The 24771-nt window shown below is 44.0% G+C and overlaps 1 protein-coding gene across 2 annotated transcripts in view; it reads right to left on the reverse strand.

Annotated features, from left to right (window-relative positions):
• The window catches only part of IL1R1 (interleukin 1 receptor type 1), a 96212-nt gene that overhangs the window by 47287 nt on the left and 24154 nt on the right, over positions 1-24771 (reverse strand). For both annotated transcript variants that reach the window (XM_040336413.1, XM_040336412.1), the window contains exon 2: positions 16863-16935. In XM_040336413.1, coding sequence (XP_040192347.1) covers positions 16863-16935 — 73 coding nt within the window. The remainder of the gene's footprint in view (positions 1-16862; positions 16936-24771) is intronic.

The following is a 24771-nucleotide window of genomic DNA, read 5'->3' on the forward strand; positions in this document are numbered from 1 at the left end:
TCCTTTAAAGCTGTCTTAATAGACCTCCAATACTTTGTGTCAGCGTCACCTTGTACCTCTTATGGTTAATTAACATGTAAAGACAGACATACTCCTTGCTGTATTGCAAAATTAATTGACCAAGTCAATAATGGCATACAAAGTCATGGTTGACTCTCAAAGGTCCCAAACCTGAGCTTTCAGACTTGGGTATGTAATGAGGTTGATTTACTAAAGGCAAATAGACTGTTTACCTTGCAAATAAAGTTGCAGTTTGCGAGGGAACTTTCCCCAGAGCTTATTGACTGAGGAGAAGCTCTTCTAACTTCCTTCATCCTACCATGTGCCATCACAAATGCTGTTTTTTTTTTTCCTTGCATGTGGTTGGGTATTCTTTGCAAAGTGAAGTTTCACCACATTCACTAACCTATGGGGAAACTTCCCTTGCAAAGTAAACAGCCTATTTGTCTTTAGCAAATCAACCCAATTGTTTTTTTAAATCGCTAGTAGAACTGGACTTTTGGAAAGTAACTGAAAATATAAACATTACAGAAAGTATTTTAACCGCTTGCCACCCACTAAGGCCACTTTCACACTGGGGCGGGAGGTGCGCTGACGGTATAACGCCGCTATTTTAAGCGGCGCCGCAGTATTCGTCCACTAGCGGTGTGGTTTTAACCCCCGCTAGCAGCCGAAAAAGGCTTAATAGAGGCAATGCGCCTCTGCCGGCGGTATTACTGCAGTGTCCCATTGTTTTCAATGGGAAGGAGTGGTGAAGGAGCGGTAAACTCACCGCTCCTCTCACAGCTCCAAAGATGCTGCTGGCAGGACCTTTGGAGCTATCCCGCCAGCGCATTGCCTCAGTGCGAAAGCCCTTGTAAGGCATTATTTAAGCATTTATCTAGAATTTCCAAACTAATTTGATACTCCTGGAGTAATAATCTAATAACATTTATGGTATTAACCTCCCTAGCGGTATGATTATGTCCGATTTTTGATGCTGAAAGTGGTACATTGTTTTGCATGGAAATTTGGCGTTTTATATTGTAGGCCTTTAATTCTTAGGAATAACTCACTTAAATCTGTCCAAACAAGAGTCTAGTAGACATCCCAGTATGATAAAGTTTCAAACACGAAATCATAAATTATAATATAATAAATAACTATAAATAATTATAACAGATAATATAATAATAAAATGTATTCAATAATTTAATCAAATCAAAAACACTGAAATTTGCTCAGTTGCAGAATTGTCGCTGTCGTCACTTTCAGTGTTAGATGACGAACTTCCCACAAGTCACTATCGCTCAATTCTGCAAGTGTTCTAATTTATTATCTAAAACCACTTTTGATGTGAAGGGACACTTTTTGGTTGCTATGGACGTTCTCAAGTTTCCGGGCAGAAAGAACAGTAGATTTTATATATATATATATATATATATATATATATATATATATATATATATATATATATATATATACAGGGAGTGCAGAATTATTAGGCAAGTTGTATTTTTGAGGATTAATTTTATTATTGAACAACAACCATGTTCTCAATGAACCCAAAAAACTCATTAATATCAAAGCTGAATATTTTTGGAAGTAGTTTTTAGTTTGTTTTTAGTTTTAGCTATTTTAGGGGGATATCTGTGTGTGCAGGTGACTATTACTGTGCATAATTATTAGGCAACTTAACAAAAAAAAATATATACCCATTTCAATTATTTATTTTTACCAGTGAAACCAATATAACATCTGAACATTCACAAATATACATTGCTGACATTCAAAAACAAAACAAAAACAAATCAGTGACCAATATAGCCACCTTTCTTTGCAAGGACACTCAAAAGCCTGCCATCCATGGCTTCTGTCAGTGTTTTGATCTGTTCACCATCAACATTGCGTGCAGCAGCAACCACAGCCTCCCAGACACTGTTCAGAGAGGTGTACTGTTTTCCCTCCTTGTAAATCTCACATTTGATGATGGACCACAGGTTCTCAATGGGGTTCAGATCAGGTGAACAAGGAGGCCAAGTCATTAGTTTTTCTTCTTTTATACCCTTTCTTGCCAGCCACGCTGTGGAGTACTTGGACGCGTGTGATGGAGCATTGTCCTGCATGAAAATCATGTTTTTCTTGAAGGATGCAGACTTCTTCCTGTACCACTGCTTGAAGAAGGTGTCTTCCAGAAACTGGCAGTAGGACTGGGAGTTGAGCTTGACTCCATCCTCAACCCGAAAAGGCCCCACAAGCTCATCTTTGATGATACCAGCCCAAACCAGTACTCCACCTCCACCTTGCTGGCGTCTGAGTCGGACTGGAGCTCTCTGCCCTTTACCAATCCAGCCACGGGGCCCATCCATCTGGCCCATCAAGACTCACTCTCATTTCATCAGTCCATAAAACCTTAGAAAAATCAGTCTTGAGATATTTCTTGGCCCAGTCTTGACGTTACAGCTTGTGTGTGTGGTTCAGTGATGGTCGTCTTTCAGCCTTTCTTACCTTGGCCATGTCTCTGAGTATTGCACACCTTGTGCTTTTGGGCACTCCAGTGATGTTGCAGCTCTGAAATATGGCCAAACTGGTGGCAAGTGGCATCTTGGCAGCTGCACGCTTGACTTTTCTCAGTTCATGGGCAGTTATTTTGCGCCTTGGTTTTTCCACACGCTTCTTGCGACCCTGTTGACTATTTTGAATGAAACGCTTGATTGTTCGATGATCACGCTTCAGAAGCTTTGCAATTTTTAGAGTGCTGCATCCCTGTCATGGTCTTACCTCTCTCCTTCGTTTGACATGTGCTGGCGGCCATCTTGGTTTCTGGGACTCTTGTAGCCTCCCACCCTGCGGCTCCTCCTTCCCACTGGGAGGAGCTGGATGCCTGGCTCACATATATAGGAGCTCTGTGGCTTCAGTTCCTTGCTTGGTCCTCCTGTGTTCACATGCTTCTAAGACTGCTGCTGCTTCTGGTTCCGATCCTGGCTTCGTCTGACTTCCCTGCTGGTTCCTGATCCTGGCTTCGTCTGACTTCCCTGCTGGTTCCTGATCCTGGCTTCGTCCGACTACCCTTCTGGTTCCTGACCTCTGGCTTCGCAAGACTCTGTTTAACCATCCGTTTGGACTTTTGCTTTACAGCTTGATTTTCAATAAAGCCTTCTTATTTTCACTTATCTCTTGTTGTACGTCTGGTTCATGGTTCCGTGACATTAGGACCAAGCCATGAATTCTGACGGTACAGGGCCATTCTCGCTACCCACGCTGGTTGCCAGACTTGATCAGCAGGATTACCTGTTGGGTCAGTTCGCCGTGGCGTTGCAAACCCTGCTTGAACGCACGGCTCATTTCGCTCCCGTTGCCGATGGGTCGGTTGTCGCTCCTGGGCCCGCTCCTACTGCCGCTCCGGTTGTTGCGCCAGAGTCTACCCCGACACCTGTTGTTGCGCCTGCGGTGTTTCGGGGTATGACCGGTTCTGCCCCCCTTCCACAGCGATTTGGGGGAGAGCCAACTCAGTGCCGAGGTTTCCTTAACCAAGTGGGCATTTATTTCGAGTTGCTGCCACATGCCTTTCCCACTGAGAGATCAAAGGTGGGCTTCTTGATCTCGCTGCTCTCGGACAAGGCCTTGGCCTGGGCCAGCCCTTTATGGGAGAACAACAATCCGGTGGTTGCCGAGTTTTCCGGTTTTGTTGCTTCTCTTCGGAAGGTATTCGATGTGCCGGCTCGCGCCGCCTCTGCTGCGAAGCTCCTTATGTCCGTCAGACAGGGTTCACGATCCGTAGCCGAATACGCCATTGAGTTTCGTACCCTGGCAGCAGAGGTGGGCTGGAATAATGAGGCTCTGGTCGCTGCTTTCTCTCATGGTCTCTCGGATGCCTTGAAGGATGAGGTTGCAGCTAAGGACCTACCAGTGGAGCTCGAGGCTCTTATTTCTTTCCTGATTTTGATTGACACCAGACTCAGGGAGAGACCTTCCTTTAAGGAGAGCCTGCGGAGGCCTCCTAACAGTTTGGCGCCTACGTTTGCTGTCCCACCCGTGCCTCCCTCTCCTCCCCCGCCTCCTGGGGTTGACTTGTCTGGGGGTGAACCCATGCAGCTGGGGTTTGCTCGCCTGTCCGAGGGGGAGAGGGTACTCCGGAGACGCGAGGGCCGATGCACGTACTGTGGTCTCGGTGGGCATTTTCGGTTGGCATGTCCGAACCGTCCGGGAAACGCTCGCACCTGAGATCCTGTCGGGGGCAGATCTTGGGTGGAGTCTCCTCGTCCCCGGGTTCCCGTGTTGATAAACCACTGATCACTGTTGTCCTCTCCTGGGTCGGGGGCTCGGTGACGACCCAGGCGTTGGTGGACTCTGGTGCTGGTGGTTTTTTCATTGATAGTGAGTTCGCTGCCGCCAATTCCATTCCTCTGCAGGCTCGAGGTTCCCCGCTGGCTCTAGAGGCGATAGACGGCAGACCCCTCCAGCCGTCACACGTGACTCATGAGACCCTTCCAGTGGGGATAGCCATTGGTGCCGTTCACAGAGAGTCAGTCTGCTTCCAGGTTATTTCGTCTCCACACTACTCGGTGGTCTTGGGGTACCCCTGGCTCCAGAAGCATAATCCGACTTTTGACTGGAGATCGGCCGAGATCCTCTCATGGTCACCACAGTGTGGGGCTAGTTGCATCCATGGGCCTGTCAAGTTGCTGTGTACTTCCTCGGACTCTCTGTTGCCTCCTGAATACGAGGAGTACCGGGATGTATTCGATAAGGTGCGCGCAGTTGCCCTACCTCCGCACCGCCCATACGATTGTGCCATAGAGTTACAACCTGGTGCCGTTCCTCCTCGCGGCAGGGTCTATCCACTGTCGGTTGCGGAGAATGAGGCCATGGAGGAGTACGTGATGGAGGCGCTGTCCCGTGGTCACATTCGCAAATCCTCGTCCCCGGCAGGGGCTGGATTTTTCTTTGTGAAAAAGAAGGGCGGTGAGTTGAGGCCTTGCATCGATTACAGGGGCCTTAATCGCATCACGATCAAGAACGCTTACCCGATACCCTTGATTTCCGAGCTGTTCGATCGCCTTAAGGGGGCCACGGTCTTTACCAAACTCGACTTGAGGGCGGCATATAACCTGGTAAGGATCAAGGCGGGCGATGAGTGGAAGACCGCGTTTAACACCAGGACCGGTCATTATGAATCCTTGGTTATGCCCTTTGGGTTGTGCAATGCGCCCGCAGTCTTTCAGGAATTCATCAACGATGTTTTCCGTGACCTGTTGCAGCAGTGTGTGGTGGTCTATTTGGATGACATCTTGGTATACTCTGAATCCATGGAGGCCCACATTCTGGATGTCAAGCGAGTGTTGCAACGGTTACGAGAGAACAAGCTGTTCGGTAAGCTTGAGAAATGCGAATTTCACCGATCCCAGGTAACCTTCTTAGGTTACATCATTTCCGCTGAGGGGTTCTCCATGGACCCTGAGAAGGTTTCGGCTGTCTTACAGTGGCCTCAGCCCAGTGGTCTTCGTTCCTTGCAGCGCTTTTTGGGCTTCGCCAATTATTATCGGAAGTTCATCAGGGACTTCTCCATGCTGGCCAAGCCTCTCACGGATCTGACCAGGAAGGGCAGTAATTCCCAGGTCTGGCCGCTCGAGGCCATCCGGGCTTTTGAGGCCCTAAAATCCGCCTTTGTGTCGGGCCCGATTCTGTCTCATCCCAACCCTGGGTTGCCCTTTGTCCTCGAGGTGGACGCATCTGAGACGGGAGTAGGCGCCCTTCTGTCTCAGCGTAGAACACCAGAGGGTCCGCTGCTTCCTTGTGGGTTTTACTCCCGGAAACTGTCACCCGCGGAGTGCAACTATCAGATTGGTGACAGGGAGTTATTGGCCATAGTGCAGGCTCTCAAGGAGTGGAGGCACTTGCTCGAGGGCTCCGTGGTTCCGGTTCTCATCCTGACGGACCACAAGAATCTGACCTACCTTTCTGAGGCCAAGAGATTGACACCACGTCAGGCCAGATGGGCTCTGTTCTTGTCACGTTTTAATTACGTGGTCTCCTACCTACCCGGTTCCAAGAACATCAGGGCGGATGCCTTATCACGGCAGTACTCCGAGCTGTCCAGGGAGGAATCTATACCTACTTCGGTCATACCTCCGAATCAGATCCTGGCCGCCATTCGCACCAGCCTGACCTCTCCCCTTGGTGAGCAGATTTTGGCGGCTCAATCTGGTGCTCCCTCTGGGAGACCCAACGGCAGATGTTTTGTGCCTGAGGAGTTGCGCACTCGGTTGTTGCGAACCTACCATAACTCCAAGACCGCGGGGCATCCTGGTAAGAATCAGCTGTCCTGGGCTGTTTCACGTCTGTTCTGGTGGCCTTCCCTACGTTCCGACATCGCCGCATATGTAGCGGCATGCTCCGTTTGTGCCCAGAGTAAGTCCCCTCGGCACCTTCCGTTGGGCCTGCTGCAACCCATAGCCACCGGGGAGCGCCCATGGTCACACCTGGGGATGGATTTCATTGTGGATCTCCCTGCATCCCGAGGCCATACGGTCATTCTCATGATTGTGGATCGGTTTTCCAAAATGTGCCACTGTGTTCCTCTCAAGAAGTTACCCTATGCACAAGAATTGGCCACGATTTTTGCCTGGGAGGTCTTCCGGTTGCACGGTTTGCCCAAGGAGATAGTGTCGGATCGGGGGAGTCAGTTTGTGTCCAGGTTCTGGCGCGCCTTTTGCTCCCAGTTGGGGATTCATCTCTCCTTCTCCTCGGCCTACCACCCTCAGTCCAATGGGGCCGCAGAACGATCCAATCAGGCCTTGGAGCAATTCCTTCGTTGCTATGTCTCCGATCACCAGGACAATTGGGTTGACCTCCTGCCTTGGGCTGAGTTTGCCAGGAACACGGCGGTGAACTCTTCCTCTGGGACGTCTCCCTTCATGGCCAATTATGGGTTCCAACCTGCCGTGTTACCGGAGGCATTCTCTCCCCAGGATATTCCGGCTGTGGAGGATCACCTTTCCGTCCTACGCGCCTCTTGGGTACAGATCCAGAAGTCCCTTGAGGTCTCTGCGCAGCGCCAGAAACTCCAGGCTGATCGCAGACGAGCGCCTGCTCCTTCCTACCAGGTCGGAGACCGTGTATGGTTGTCTACTCGCAACCTCAACCTTCGAGTGCCCACTCCCAAGCTGGCTCCTCGCTTTGTTGGTCCCTTCCGAGTGCTTCGCAGGGTAAACCCGGTAGCCTATGCCCTTGCGCTTCCTCCTGGCATGCGGATCTCCAACGTGTTTCATGTCTCCCTGTTGAAGCCACTGGTGTGCAATCGCTTCACTTCCTCGGTTCCTCGGCCTCGTCCGGTCCAAGTGGGCAATCATGAGGAGTATGAGGTGAGCAATATCCTGGACTCACGCCTGGTCCGCGGTCGGGTACAGTTTTTGGTCCACTGGCGTGGTTACGGTCCAGAGGAGCGTTCCTGGGTTCCCTCCGCAGATGTCCATGCTCCTGCCTTGCTCCGAGCCTTCCACGCACGTTTCCCTCAGAAACCGTTTTTTGCACCGCGGAGGAGGGGCCCTTGAGGGGGAGGTACTGTCATGGTCTTACCTCTCTCCTTCGTTTGACATGTGCTGGCGGCCATCTTGGTTTCTGGGACTCTTGTAGCCTCCCACCCTGCGGCTCCTCCTTCCCACTGGGAGGAGCTGGATGCCTGGCTCACATATATAGGAGCTCTGTGGCTTCAGTTCCTTGCTTGGTCCTCCTGTGTTCACATGCTTCTAAGACTGCTGCTGCTTCTGGTTCCGATCCTGGCTTCGTCTGACTTCCCTGCTGGTTCCTGATCCTGGCTTCGTCTGACTTCCCTGCTGGTTCCTGATCCTGGCTTCGTCCGACTACCCTTCTGGTTCCTGACCTCTGGCTTCGCAAGACTCTGTTTAACCATCCGTTTGGACTTTTGCTTTACAGCTTGATTTTCAATAAAGCCTTCTTATTTTCACTTATCTCTTGTTGTACGTCTGGTTCATGGTTCCGTGACAATCCCTCTGCAAGATATCTCACTATTTTTGACTTTTCTGAGCCTGTCAAGTCCTTCTTTTGACCCATTTTGCCAAAGGAAAGGAAGTTGACTAATAATTATGCACACCTGATATAGGGTGTTGATGTCATTAGACCACACCCCTTCTCATTACAGAGATGCACATCACCTAATATGCTTAATTGGTAGTAGGCTTTCGAGCCTATACAGCTTGGAGTAAGACAACATGCATAAAGAGGATGATGTGGTCAAAATACTCATTTGCCTAATAATTCTGCACTCCCTGTATATAGCACTGGACAAAGCATTAGGGACAAAAGGGATGTGAAATAATTTAAACAGTAATGTAATCTGTAAGATTAGTGTACTGTATGTGTTTTCACTTTTTGAATTTGGCGCCGGACTCCGTTCTCATTCGTCGTGATGCTCGCAGGGAACGGAGCCCGACACTGTGATAGATCGAGCTGAGGACACAGCCCACACACACCGGGGAGACATCGCAGGATCCTGGGGACAAGGTAAGTAACTTTGCCTGGTTCTTGCGATGCAATCCTGAGTGGCTCAGGGTTACTGCTTTTGGTAATGAAAATTCACCCTGAGTCACACTCGGGAATACTGCTAGGGAGGTAAAGGTTTTAACATGCACTACAGACACAGATTTAGCTGTTGTGATATATAACCAGTGTTAATTTTGACATCAAATTTGGATTTAGTTTTAGTCATAGGCCTCGTACACATGACCGTTTTCCTCAACAGAATCCATCAAGAAACTTGGTGGCAGAGCTTTTTTACCGAGGAAAACGGTCGTGTGTATGTTTTTCTTCGAGAAATAAGTTCTCTTTTTCCTCGACGGGAGTTTCAATTTCCTCGTCGAGTTTCTCATCGGGCTGGTTTACGATGAGAAACACATTCGTTTGTATGCTTAGAAACCCGCGCATGCTCAGAATAAAGTATGAGATGGGAGCGTGCCTTTGGTAAAAGTAGGGTTTGTAATGGAAATAGCACATTCGTCACGCTGTAACAGACTGAAAAGCGCAAACTTTTACTTAACACGCAGTAACATGAGATTAGCAAGAGCAGCCCCAAGGGTGGCGCCAGTGGAATCAAACTTCCCCTTTATAGTGCCGTCGTATGTGATGTACGTCACTGCGTTTGAGAACAACAAGATTTTGTCTTGACAGTGTGTACGCAAAGAAAGCTTGACAAGATTCTCGACAAGCCTAACAAGGAACTCGTCGAGGAAAACGATGTTTAATTTACGACGAGTTCCTCGGTCGTGTGTACGAGGCCTCAGTCTTATGACTAAAATGCCATGTTAGTTTTAGTTGCATTTTAGTCTTCTGAATTGTTTTTTGTTTTAGTAGTATTTTAGTCATCTGAATTGTTTTAGTTTTAGTCATTAAATTAACACTGCTAGGAACAGTGTTTTCTCAAAGAGAAAATGTGCTGTTCCTAGCTCAAAACTTGGCAGAACAGAACTGTTGTTCTCTTGGCTATTTTAATAAAGGAAGGAGATTTTGCATTCCTGTTGCTGTAACAATGTGGTACAAAAAAATGATACAATGTAGTGTTGCAGTGAACACTGTCCCAAATACTAGTATTACACTGTTGAAAACTGATCAATTTTTATTTGGCTATGTTTTTGCTTGGAATTTACATGCCAAATATAAATTTACGGTGGCTTGTGAACTTGCAGAATATCCACAGACTGCATGCAGTGAGTTTCCAAGTGTCTACATTGCACACAAAAATTGCCTTTGTTGTGCAACAAGCCCATTGTGTTTTGCAACTTTAACAGCCTGTAATTGTAATTTGTTGGGTCTCTAAGCTATCCTGAAACCTCAGTTACACATGACACAGCATTGCATTGTAACATATTGCTCAACCTACTAGCTAATAGTTATTGTACATTGTCTTATTTAATCAATATGTTAAATATTTTAGTTGACGAAATTAACACTGTTGCTAGCGGGTGGCAGCTGCAGGCTCAGCAAGGTACTGGTACGTCGCTGAGCACATTAGCACTGGTGTGACCACCTGGTTCACGCAGCAGTGTGAACCTGTGACTGCTGTGTCCTGTGGAAACAATGGATCATGGTGATCAGTACTGACTGCCTTGAGCGGCTGGGGTATCATGTGATTCCTATGATTGATCATAGGGATCACATGATTACAATGTAAACAAAACGGCCATGAATGGCTTCCATTCATGACTGTTGCGCTTACTATTGTGATGCTGTGATTGGCCCACAGCTATTACATGTTGGTGGTACCTGGACAGATCAAAGCGCCCGGTACCATGTGACTGGCTGTAACCAACCACAGATCACAATAGTAAGCAAGTTGTAATAAACAAAAGCCATTCATAACAGCCAAAACTGTTGCTTATAATAGCAATCATCACTGTTAATCATAAGCAATAATAATGTAAAAAAAAATCATGGCCCCCCTCCCACACACACTATGATGACACTGAACTACTCTGATGAGAGTATGTAAAAAAAATAAAAGTAAGAAAAAAATACAAAATAAAAATAAAAAAAATGTTTAGAAATTTGAATATATATATATATATATATATATATATATATATATATATATATATATAATATTACATACTTTAACCAGTCAGTATCCCACATCACTGCCACACCAGCCATATAATGATGCTGTACTGCACTGGTGACAGTATGTAACAAAAAAATAAAAATGTAATCTCTTAAAAAAACTTGGCATGCCTCTTGCTAAATATCTTGGACTGTCTTTCCAAAAAAGTGGTCGTTTGTACTGTCCTGCCATTTTAGGGTCTCAAGAAGTGAGATAAGGCAGTCAATATATCAGCACTGATCAATTTTCAAATATATAGTTTGTAGACACAGGCTAAATAATTTACACTGATTTGGGTTATAGCAGACTACATTTTGGCCTAAATTTATGAAGAACGTTTATTTGTTTGCAAAATGTTATAACAGAAACTAATAATGTGGGTGTTTTTCAAGCTTTTCAGTATTTATTCATTTATATAGGGGGAAAAACCCAGTGGTGATTAAATACCACCAAAAGAAAGCTCTATTTGTGTGAAAAAAAAAATGATATATTTTATGTAGGTACAGTGTTGCATGACCACGCAATTGTCAGTTAAAGTAGCACAGTGCTGAACAGCAAAAAATGCCCTGGTCGTGTAGGGGTAAAAGCTTCCACAGGTCAAGTGTTTAAAATTACAAGTAACTCTTTGGCCCCATACACACGAGAGAATTTATCCGCGGATACGGTCCAGCGGACCGTTTCCACGGATAAATCATCTCAAAGATTTCCGCAGATTTCTATGCGATGGAGTGTACTCACCATCGCATTGAAATCCGCGCGGAAATCCTCTGGCGATGACGTGTCGCGCCGCCGCCGCGATTATGACGCGGCGACGTGCGCGACGCTGTCATATAAGGAATTCCACGCATGCGTCGAATCATTACGACACGTGCGGGGAATCCCTTTGGACGGATGGATCCGGTGAGTCTGTACAGACCAGCGGATCCATCCGTGGGATCCGATTCCAGCGGATAGATATTCTGCGCATGTCGACAAATATCTATCTGCTGGAATTCGGAAATATCCGCGGATAAATATCCGCCGGAGTGTACACACCATAGAATCTATCCGCTGAAAACCCATTCGATGGGATTTATCTGCGGATAGATTCTATGGTGTGTATGGGGCCTTTGGCTTCTGAAGCCATGCTGCTCTCACTAATTTGACTTGAAGACAGAAGGAAGTTTTGTTTTTCAGGGTTTTTCAAGGTCATATAGAGAGGAAGGGCAGAAAATAGAAGCATAGATTTCGGTTGGGTTCAGACTTGTGTGGTGTGTTAAAACATGGTCTGCCAGCACACGTGATCACAGCCAATACCTCCACCTGACTCCTTTGTGGTAATGCAATGTGCAGCCCCAAATGGTATTGTATTACAGTGCAGGCGCATTGATTTTGTGCATTGGGAGCAACCCCATTACTACAACACAACAATGTGAACCTGGCCCTAAAGTGTATGTAAAGCCAAAATACTTTTTTGCTATTTTTGTTTTAGAATAGGGGGAATTAGCAAACCCAATAAAATGTTATTGCTGTTCATTTAACTTCTGGGAAGATTCAGCCCCTCTATTTGCCCCAGTAACCACTATCACAGAAATAAATGTAAGGAAAAATAAAGTTTTTTGAGTTGCCACTGGAACAAGAATAGAGGGAAAATTTTAATGGGGAAATTTTTGTAGTAACAATTGCCAAAGAGAGTTTCTTTACAATGGATAGAATCCATTTAAATGTTCGGGAGTGAGAAAAACAAAAAAGATTTAAGGGGAGGCCCAAGGGTTTAGGAGCAGGTTTGGACCCTGCCAGGGTGCATGGGGATGAGTCTCAGTAGGCTCAGCAGAGGCCTCCAGACAGGCCACAGGACTCAACAGGTAGTAGAGTTAGTAAGGCCACAAAGCCTAAATGCAACAGGAATCAAAAGAGCATCAAAGTTGCACATAACACATTCAAGTAGAACTCACGGATCCACGGGTCAGCAAACATGTAGCAGGGACTCCAGCCAAACAGAAGCTTTTTGTGGCGTGTTAAAGAACTGGGTTGATTCCCCATCTTGAACTCTCAGGCCCCGTACACACGACCGAGTTTCTCGGCAGAATTCAGCCAGAAACTCGATCGGAGCTGAATTCTGCCGAGAAACCCGGTCGTGTGTACACTTTCGGCCGAGGAAGCCGACGAGTTCCTCGTCGAGCCAAATAGAGAACATGTTCTCTATTTCCTCGTTGTTCAATGAGGAAAGTTGGCTCGCCGAGATCCTCGGCGGCTTCACACAGAACTCGACGAGCAAAATGATGAGTTTTGCCCGTCGAGTTCCTCGGACGTGTGTACGGGGCCTCAGGCGTGCTGGAAACAACACGCTGTAGCAGATACTTGGAGCTCAGTGCACCGCCTTTACCTGGTCAGAAGATTTCTAGAGCTTCTGTGTCTTCACTGAGTAGGCGGGAATATCAGTAATTTGTTATTCTGGGAGCGGAGGTCCCCAAGGCCCCAGGAGGCATGGAGGATTTCATCTTTATCTTATAAATTCAGTACTTGAAGTATGAAGGTCCTCATTGGGTTTCCTGGGGGACCTGGTTTAGGTGGGACGCGGTGTGCTCTTTCCACCACGTAGTGGGGGGACAGGCGTGCTTCTGGTAGGAGGGAACGCAGCATGTCTTCCACAAAGGTAGTTGGATGGTTCCCCTCCGCTCCTTCAGCCAGACCCACAATGCAGAGGTTGTTCCTCCTATTCCAGTTTTCCGCATGTTCAGCCCTGTATTCCAGGGCCTTGACTTTGGTCTGGAGGGTGCGGAGTCTACATCTAGCTGGACTGCCACGATTTTATTCGTTAGCGTGGCCTGACATGTGGCTATGACGCCATTACCTCTACCAGTCAAGACAGTCAGGGTTCAGCAGCTTCCATCTGGGCCATTTGGGAGGCGTGCAGGAGCTGCATTTTGGCGCAGGTCTCCATGTCCACGGAGGAGAGAGAAGGTGACTCCTCCACAATTTTTTGGAAACAAAGCTTTTTTTCCCCTGCCGGCAGATGCACCTGATGATCTGTGTCTCATCCAGGTGTTGCAGGGATGATAATTAGGATGTTGCTCCCTCAGGATTCAGGTAATAGCCAGAAGCCCAGCGGAGTTCGAGCAGAAAGCAGAGGCTCACATCTCCCTCTTGGACACGCCCCTGAGCATTTACTTTAATGATGGCTTTACAGGAACAATACAGCAAATATAGAGAACAATCTTAACAATTTCCTACAGCACACAGCAATACTGCAAAAACAACCATGAAATCTATTGCAGCTTAAAACCTAAAACATCAGAACACTATAGTACATAATGGTTTTAATAATGCACTTGATGATTTCATTTCAGACACCTTAGTGGGTATACTATGTTATAAATATGTTTATCGATTATGCCAGACATATTCCTTTAATATACTGAACTATTCTGGATAACTTTACAAAGAAACGTGATGAATATATTATTAAAAGGAGAAAATGTAACTGTAACAGGAAATGACCAGAACATCAAGAATGCAAACTTGTGGTCAGCAGCCCAGAAGTACAAAAGAATGATCCCTAAGGGAAAATGAATTCTGATAAGAAAACTGTTGGAAATGCGTTCTCTGCATGAATCACCCATTAAACTTTTCAATTTTTAAAAAAAAAAAAAATTACTAACAGTTTAATAATTTTAAAGGGGCTACAAGATGCATATAATGTTGTTGTTTTTTTAACTTTATCAATTTTAGGTACAGATTTTCTTTGCAGTCTTTACCCATAGCAGCTGCATTTTCTATAGAAATATTTACATTTACTGACACTTTCATATCACAGAATTTAAAGAAAATCAGTCACAACCTTACGCACTGTAGACTGTAAAATGATGGACAAATAAGCGACTGGCCAGGAGAGTTTAAAGAGCTGCTTGGATCTGGCAGGAGCATGACCATGAATATAAGACGTAAAGGGATTGTAAACGTTTAGCTTGTAAAACAACCCATTCAGTTTAAAATAGAAATGAAAGGTAAAAATGTTTTGTATAGATATACAAATACATTATAAATACCTTGTTTCCCTTTTTTATAAGTGATCACATTCCTTCTGTTCTCAGCTGAATTAGAGCTAGGGGAGGAGAAGCAGCAGCACACTAAGCTTACCAGTGAATGGCTGTGCAGTGGGGGCATATCAAGACTAGAGATGAGCTTGATGTTCGAGTCAAACATAAGTTCGACTTGAACATCGGGTGTTCGCCAAACAGCGAACATTATGGGGCATTCGTGGGAAATTTGAGAGCCGCAGAAGCCCCATAATGCACTGCGAGATCGCATTGCTGTATGATGATTGACCAAAGCATGCACCTGACCTGACATGTATATATACATGTATTCTTCACCACTAAAAGGGGGAAAGCAGCCTCTGTGTCTACAGTCAATAGTGGTGGTCGTGGACATGATGCATCCTCTGCAGGTGCCCATGGGGACACGCTTGTCCTGTTTTTCTGCTGCTGGTCATGTTATTGAGACACAACATGCAGAAGAGTTGGTGGAGTGGATAATGAAGCTGTCCTCATCCTCCTCATCCTCTGTCACCCAGGCTCAGAGTAAATTTCATTCCAATGCAGCTGCCAAAGTGGCATATTCCACTGGCTCCTTGTCCACGTTCACTCCTTCTGTAGCCCCACCATCATGCATGGAGGAGTCCCCAGAATTAGGAGGACGCGCAGCGATTTGAAGGCTCCAATGTTGGTTCCCAGGTTGATGAAGAAAGTAACGTGATTTGAAGGCTTGAAATGCATGGAGGAGTCCCCAGAATTAGAACGATGTGCAGCGATTTGAAGGCTCCAATGTTGGTTCCCAGGTTGATGAAGAAAGTAATGTGATTTTAAGGCTCCAATGTTGGTTCCCAGGTTGATGAAGAAAGTAACGGGAGCCTAGAGACAGGGGGTGCCACAGAAGGACAAGAAACTGGCAGTCATGTTTCCCCAACTGCAGCATACTGCCAAGTTTGCTCCAGTGACAAGGAGGGAGTGGATGATGAGGTCACTGACTGTATCTGGATGACTGAGAGAAGAGAGGAGGAAAGTTAAGAGGAGGAAGAGAAGGCATAACTCCAGCGACACAGGATGTCCTCCAGCGGGCAGCTTAAGGGCAGCCACCCTATTGCATCACACCACAGAGCTCCGCAGGTGCAGGGCGCTGCTGACTCCCCGCTGACTTTAAAAAGTTCCTTGGTGTGGCCTTTTTTCGACTTGTGTGCAGATCGCCCTGTTGCTGTTTGCATCCTATGTCTGAAGCAGATCAAGCATGGCCAGAACAGCAGCCGCTTGGGCACCACATGCTTCACCAGACATATGATGACCTGCCATGCAGTAAAAAAGCCACGCTGCATTCTCACCCTAGGCTAAGCCTGCATTAGCCCGTCCCATGGACGAAGACGAGGGAGCGTCGGTGATAGGAGGAACACTGAACACAGTCTCTGCTGGGAAACCGAGTGTTTCGCCTATCACAGAACAGGACGAGGGGGGCGGCTTTTTTACACTGGATGCCCGCAGTGTGACAGTATGTCATGGGCTAATGCAGGCTTAGCCTAGGGTGAGAATGCAGCGTGGCTTTTTTACACTGGACGCCCACCCGCAATCTGACAGCATGTTACGGGCTAATGCAGGTATGCAGATTGGCTGACATTTTCACTTGCTAAACACTCGAATTGCTGCACATAGTACAGAGGAAAAGATTAGCAATTATAATTGACTTTGCATTCCCTTCTGAAATGTTCCCAAATTCATTCCACAGGCAGTTTTTATTTTGCACATTTCTGCTGTTTCTGTGTCCTCTTTAAAAACATTCGCATTTGGGGAAGTTGGTACATAGCCTGGTATATAAAAAAAAAAAAAAAATGAAATCAATATTTTCCTATTTGCATTTTGTCAGCTGGGCTGCCCATGTGAAGTAGTAAAAGCAGTGTCAAGCCTCACCGAGCGGCAAGGTTAAAAATGCCAAAGTCTGCAGTATTAATCTCTGAGGAAATTGTTGACCCTCTTTTCCACTTATAGTAGCTGCTGCATTCTCACCCTAGGCTCATACTCGAGTCAATAAGTCTTCCCAGTTTTTTGTGGTAAAATTAGGTGCCTCGGCTTATACTCGAGTATATACAGTACTTAAAAATTACTTGAAAAAGAACATATACACACAGATGCTGAAATGCACAATATTTACAACATTATATTTTTCAGGTGTAGTATGATTCCTGAAAGAGATAAACTGCTAATTAAATATTTTATATTAAACATAAACATGCATGTACACTTACCTGACAACAAACAAGAGTGACTTGGACTAATAAGAAATAAAAAAATAAATAGCTGTCCCAACATTTTATGGATCTGAAAAAATAAAAAACAGAAGAATTAAGTATTTATAGTTGCCTACATTATAACATATTACAATATACTAATCAATATTTATGCCATTTAAGAAAATTTGATGTGCAAAGAGAGTAGTATTGTAGATTTTGTAGTGACCCACCTCTTTTAACCAATGGAACAGTTTACCTGAACTAGATAGAGTAATGACACATACACTGAATCATCATATGAATTAAATAACTTCCTGCTGATTAATGAAGACTTGAAAATAAGCATAAAAATATTAGATCTGAGGATAAGCGTTTAAAAAAAAATGTTCCTTTTCCCTTTGTTTTCAATCTCTATTTTATACATTTTTTTAAAACAATTATACAAATACATGTACATACATATTATTCATATTATAAAATCAGATATAATCGTCATCTTTAATATGGATATCCCATAGTGTTTTCTATTTTTTGATTTTACATTAGTGTTGAGCAGAATATGCCATATTCGATTTCGCGATATATCTCGAATATATATTCGAATATTCGAGATATATTCGCTAAATTCGAATATTCGTGATATTTTATCGAAATTAAATTATTGCGATTTTTCGCTATTGCGAATGCGAAAATAATTGCGATTTTTTGATAACTGCGGTAGGAGCACTCTGATTGGCTCAGAATATTCGTGATATTTTATCGAAATATCGCAACATGCGAATGCGATATTTATTGCGCAATTTCGAGAAATGCTGGAGGAGCGCTCTGATTGGCTCAGAATATTCGTGATATTTTATCGAAATATCGCAACATGCGAATGCGATATTTATTGCGCAATTTCGACAAATGCTGTAGGAGCACTCTGATTGGCTCAGAATATTCGTGATATTTTACAATACAAAATAATTGCGAATATTCGGCAAATGCGGAAGGAGCACTCTGATTGGCTCAGAATATTCTTGATATTTTACAATACAAAATAATTGCGAATATTCGGCAAATGCAGAAGGAGCACTCTGATTGGCTCAGAATATTCTTGATATTTTACAATACAAAATAATTGCGAATATTCGGCAAATGCGGAAGGAGCACTCTGATTGGCTCAGAATATTCTTGATATTTTACAATACAAAATAAAAAGTGTTTTGCATTGGTGGTGATTCTTTACTCTATCCATCTGTCACAGCCGTTTGTCAATCAAACACCTTGAAGATTGAACACGTTCATGCTGCATGCTTTGGACTTTTTTTCACTTCACATATCAAAGACATTTTTATGAAAGATTATTTTTCTATTATTGGGACTATATTTCTTTATATATTTGTTTCACTGTGTATTTCACAAGTTATTTGCGCTTGCTTATTTTATAATTTGCCCACATGTCTTGTCACTAGACATATTTTTTATTCTTGTAGAGCGACTCCATTTTCTGTCTTGTATTAATTTATGTTGTATAACATTTTTTAGTTGCTGCTGTATTCTCCCCTTTTTTAAGGTATGCGCAATTTTTTCCTTCTTACAAAAAATAATAATATCAAACATACAAATATTCATAACATACACATACACAAAGTCCCCCCCTTTTGCATCAGAGACAATCAGAGTTCTCCTACCACAGTTATCGAAAATTCGCAATCATTTTCGCATTCGCAATAGCGAAAAATCGCAATTTTTTTTTTTCAATTTGGCAACATAAAAGGATCGCCTCAGCTTAGCTACTCGGCCCAGGGTCTCTAATCATACCAGCAATGCTTTTAGACGTCGATAGGATGTGATCTGTTTTAAAAATCAAATTGAAAAAATGCGAATATTCGGAATTGCGAATATTCACCGCGAAATTCGAAATATAGCGCGATTTCTCGAATATGCTATATTCGAGTCGAATATTCGCAATGCGAATATTCGTGAGCAACACTATTTTACATCAGTCCACTTTTCTGATATCATTTACATATAATTAATTTCACGATCTTACCTACATTCATCCCTAAACATATATACTATAACATACAAAAAAAAGAAAAAAGGGGTACACAGTAATATTTATAGATATTTAAATAAAAATTTCCAAGGTCCGAAACGCTTCCCACTGTTGCCATATTTTTTTAGTTTGATTATTTAAATACTCCTCAAACCTAATACTTTCCTCCATAGACTGCATTTTGTTCATCACACAGGCCCATTCTACTATTGTAGGGCTTTTTGCTTTTCGTAGTTACAAGATTTAATTGAACCTGCAAAAATAGATTATACTGCGATACCACTATTTGGTTGCATCTAAGGCCTCGTACACACGACCGAACATATCTGCTGAAACTGGTCCGCGGACTCCCGTCCGACCGGACAGGTTTCCAGCGGACAAATGTTTCTTAGCATGCTAAGAAACATGTCCGCTGGAAAGCTGTCCGGCGGACATGTCCGCTGGTTAGTACACCTAACCAGCGGACAGATATCTCCCGCATGCGTCGAATGGATTCGACGCATGCGTGGAAGTTTTTTACTTCCTGGTTTGGTGATGTGGTGGCGTCAACGTCACCGCCACGTCACCGCGCTGTCTGTATGCGGGGATTTCGGTTTGATGGTGTGTACAAGCCATCAGACCGAAATCTCTGAGTGGACATGTCCGATGAAAACGGTCCGGCGGACCGTTTTCATCGGACTGTCCGCTCGTCTGTACGGGGCCTAAGATTCCGATACCATCCGGTAGATACCGAATATCCCGAGCCAGAAATACTTCACCATTGGACACTTATACCAAATATGTGTCATTGTTCCTCTTTCCTTAAGACATCTCCAACATGTTTCCGAGTTATCTCTGTTTATTTTATGTAAATCAACTGGACTCCTATACCATCTCATAATAATTTTATTATTTCTTTCTTGATGTTTAACTGCTATTGATAGTTTATGTGTCAAGAGAAATGCCTTCTTCCATTCCGATAATGATATTGATTGACATATTATGATTCGATCCCTGTTCTTTTATTAGTATTTGTTCAAAACTAGTCAGTGGTCTAACTATCAAGGAAAGCTGTATATTAGATTTTATATATGTATACAACTGCTGATATTGCTTATATTACATCCATTTGTGTTCATGTTCGGGCCCCAAATCGGATAGCTGAGGAAACTTGCCATCCATTAGGATCTGAACTATCCTTGTGTTCTCAATCCTCTTCCATTTAAAAAAGTTTGTAACCTCTAAGGCCGCGTACACACGACAGGTCCATCCGATGAGAATGGTCCGACGGACCGTTTTCTTTGGTTCACCGCTGAAGCAGACTGATGGTCTGATGTGCGTACACACTATCAGTTCAAAAACCGATCGGGTCAGAACGCGGTGACGTAAAATACACGTCTTGCTGAAAAAAAACGAAGTTCAATGCTTCCAAGCATGAGTCGACTTGATTCTGAGCATGCGCGGGTTTTGAACCGATGCTTTTGTGTACTAACCATCGGTTTTGACCGATGGTCAGCCGTCCATCGGTTCGATTTTAAAGCAAGTTCTCTCATTTTTGTCCGAAGGACAACAGACCGATGGGCCGTACACACGGTCGGTTTGGACCGATGAAACTGAACTTCAGTCCGTTTTCATTGGTTTGGACCGGTCATGTGTACGCGGCCTTATGCTGGTGGAAATTTGGGATTAGAGAACCGAGAGGCCCTTGGCCCAATCAGTGTGGAGAGACATCCCCTTTTCAACATTATGTTTATGTGATTTATCCATTTTCGATCTACCTCCATGTTTGATGAACAATCTGCGCAATACACATGTTTAGTTTCATAAATCTGTAAGAATTAGTTTATCGCTTAACGAATATCCATTTCACATATTTTATCTCTAAGCAGGTTATCATTTAACCTCCATGACCATTGAGGTTTCCTATAGTCTGACCACCAGTTCCATAAATATTGAAGCATGATCTGACCAAAGGAAACTACCAATTTCAGAAGAAGGAGTCATCATCAAACCTCTAGGGGACACCTTAAGGGAAGCCAACCTATTGCATCACACCGCAGAGCTCCACAGGTGCAGGGTGCTGCTGACTCCCCGCTGATTTTTAAAAGTTCCTTGGTGTGGGCCTTTTTCGACACGTGTGCAGCAGATCGCACCATTGCTGTTTGCAACCTATGTCTGAATCGGATCAAGCATGGCCAGAACAGCAGCCGGCTGGGCACCATATGCTTGACCAGACATATGACAACCTGCCATGCAGTCTGTTGGCAACAGCACTTGAAAGACCCACATCATAGAAAAAGGCGGACTTGTCCTTGCCACTCATCTGGAATCTCCAACCCTATTATACCTCCAGTCCTCTTTAAAAACCTGCACTGAGAGGAATGAAGGTATAGCAATAGGTGTCTCAAGTACTTGCAGCCAATCTGCTAGCAGTATACCAACTGATTTTAGCAGGCAAATTTCCCTACCCCAGTTTCTGAACCGTAAAAAGATTTGGTCCCAGCCATCTACATACTCAGCGTCTAAATGCTAGCTTGGCCAAATTGCTATATTTTTTATATAATATTTTTGATATAATATTTCACAGCAGGGCCTGTTCCTGTGCCCAACAAGAGTAACTGTGAGGGGTTAGTGTTGTGACACCACCACCACCACTCAAGGCCCAATTGTTCTGCCCCTGTTTAACAGGGCTATGTAATTAAAATGTTGATATAATATTTTAAAGCAGGGCCCATTCCTGTGCCCAACAAGAGTAACTGTGAGGGGTTACAGTGTTCTGGGACCACCAACTCCTAAGGCCCAATTTTTCTGCAGAGTATATAGGGCAGGTCATATAGTATATATACTGCTGTTCAGAGTATGTAGTGCCTACTAATATCCATACCAGACCTGATGTCCTTAGTAATAGACTGGGGGGAGGGGGGGGGGGGGGGAACCAACGATATTTAAAGGAATATTTCATTTTTATTGTTTCACTTTAAACATTATTAAAATCGCTTCTCCCGAAAAAACAGCCATTTTAAAACGTATTTTTTTGCATTGATACATGTCCCCTGGGGCAGGACCCGGGTCCCCAAACACTTTTTATGGCAATAACTTGCCTACAAGCCTTTAGAATTAGATTTTTCACATTTGCGTCCCATAGCCTTTATTGCCGTTTGCGTGTTTGCACAGATTTTTTGCCTGTTCGCATGTTCTGCTGCGAACCGGGGGTGTTCAGCTCATCCCTAATGAGAACTTTAGAATTAAGGACCTACTAACTTTGCCCCTCCAATTTTGAAGAATTTGGTGAGGCAGAGTTTTGGGAATTGCAATGGAAACTCCTTGCGATTTGAAATATGGAAATTAATCATGAAACCATGTTGGGTAGTACCTATTACGTGTATCAGGAATGTGATGTGAATGAAAATGTGTTTCCTGGAACATTATAATACCTATCTTCTGTTTATGAAGGGATTTAATATTTGTGTTCCTTTAGAAGGATAGTTAAAGGAACACTAAAGGTTTGTTTTTTATTAGATCAATTGATTGCTGTAAGCTAGAGCATTTAAATATCACTTACCTCGTTTTTCCTTTTGACCTCCAAAATACAGTAATCCAGGTTTGAAAATGCCATTTTCTGTCTCTCCTCTTCTTGCTTTCCACCAGCATCTGAGCCGTTTTGCATGGTGGAAAGCAGAATGTGCTCACCCCCTCCCTATGACTACAGCCCTGCGTGAAGATGCTCTCTTTTCCCTCACAGGCATGGAGGCTACTGGGCGTATAAGACGATTTCCTAAAATGTTGGTTTTGGGATATACTCGCCGTATAAGACGACCCCCTTCCTACTAGTCTGTCTGGAAGCTGAGGGGTAGCCAGAACAACCGCTGACAGGAAAAAACGCTGACAGGAACAGGAATTTTTCAAATCTCACTGTGCCATTACATGCCTCACTGTGCCCTCAACATGCCTCACTGTGCCATTACATGCCTCACTGTGCCATCAACATGCCTCGCTGTGCCATCAACATGCCTCTCTGTGCCATCAACATGCCTCTCTGTGCCATCAACATGCCTCACTGTGCCATCAACATGCCTCACTGTGCCATCAACATGCCTCACTGTGCCATTCCACGCCTCACTGTGCATAATAATAATGGATGCCCGAGGTCTGGTACCGGCGTATAAGACGACCCCCAGGTTTTGAGGCAAGTTTTTAAGCCCAAAAGGTCGTCTTATACGCCGGAAAATACGGTACACACAATTTTCTAGCTAACTGACGTCTCTTAAGTCTAACCTAAGTTAGTAAGGTCCCTACAGGGGAGGGTTAGGGGCTGCCGTCACCAGATCTGCAACACTATTTGTATATTAAGACAGATGAGAAAACTTTCCTCTACCTATTTCTTATACCTTTTAAATATTGTACAAATATAAATTCCACTATCAGTTTCTTCCCATAGAAGGAGAGGTCTAGGGAAGAAGAAAGACAGTCATACCTTATATATGTGCCATCCTCCCTCCTGAAATAAGAGTTTGTTGTATGAAAACACAATCGCTCCAAAACACTTATCTCCATTAGTATCACACCTTGAACCCTTTCAGTATCCAGGCGCATTGAATTGAGTAAAAAATTATTCACTGCAGGCACCCAAATGATCTCCCGGGATAAGAGGAGGAGGGGAAGAGGAACAAAAAAAAAATGGTGAATTATATGTGATGTAGTTTGTGTTAATATGTGTCAATATGGATGGTTCCATTTACTGTGTTCCTCTTCCCTTTGTCACTTGTGCCTGGACTTTCTAAGACAAGGGGAATTCTATACCATTTATGCCACAATGTGTGATGTGATGATTTGTCCTTGTTTGCGCTATATTTCATTCCAGAGATCAATAATTACAGCTTGGCCTAAAAATACTTAGGGGAATTCCCTTTTCTTTACATTAATCATTCTAAGTTAACAAGCCCATAAATACCATTACCCAGTGTGAGAATATAATTTGAATGGGGTGGTGCAGCTTTGTAGGAATTATAACTCAATAAAAACCATTCCAACCTGTATTAAATTTAGAAGCACAATGTCTTAAATTATAAGAAAAAGAGATCTTACACTCCAAAGCCACACTCCACCTTGAGATGGGTGCCAGACTGAAAGGGAGCCATCTGTGCTCAAAACACACCAGAGACATCACAGATGAAATCACAGATAACAGCAAAACTTTTTTCCACAGTGTCAGAAAGACAGTCCCTGCCCATGAAATGCCCATGGAAGAGGTCTACGACTAAACCTTTGCTGGTGAAAAGTCTCAAAATGGGTGTTTCATGGACAGGGACTGTTTTTTTTGGCTCTGTGGAATAAAGTTTTGTGACGTTGTTGGTGTGTAGCTTCCTTAAATTAAAAGGTTTACGGTAATTTTGTGATATTTAAACATATATAAATATATGATTGGTAGGGTATACACTGGTGAACACTTACATTGTAAACTTTATGCAAAATACTTTTTATTAAATAGGTTTTGAGAATGGTCACATGACTGCTATCTCTGTGTCCTCTACTATGCAGGCAAAGGCTAGAGGCGGAATGGGGCTGCAGCAGAACATTACTTGTTCTTGTTGGCTGACACTGCTCCCTGTACTGGCTGGACAAGACTACATGTAGGATGCCGTGTCTTGCAATGAGCCTGTTGTACACATGTGGCACCACTCACACTATGATGACAATGCCATTAATATATTGCAAGCAAGACTATGAGTATGTCACCTTAGCAAGGGAAGCACTTTTGACTAAATAAATACTAGTATTGTGAACCTCTTTTTTTTTCTTCTTTTTTCTTTTTTTTCCTTCATAGATGTAAAAAATGCACAGAAAACATATGCTAAGCAATTGTAAAGGCACAAAACCAGCTGCATATTATTGTATGTACTATGG

The sequence above is a fragment of the Rana temporaria genome, chromosome 2 (genome assembly GCF_905171775.1).
Source record: "Rana temporaria chromosome 2, aRanTem1.1, whole genome shotgun sequence".
NCBI classification, from domain to species: Eukaryota; Metazoa; Chordata; class Amphibia; order Anura; family Ranidae; genus Rana; species Rana temporaria.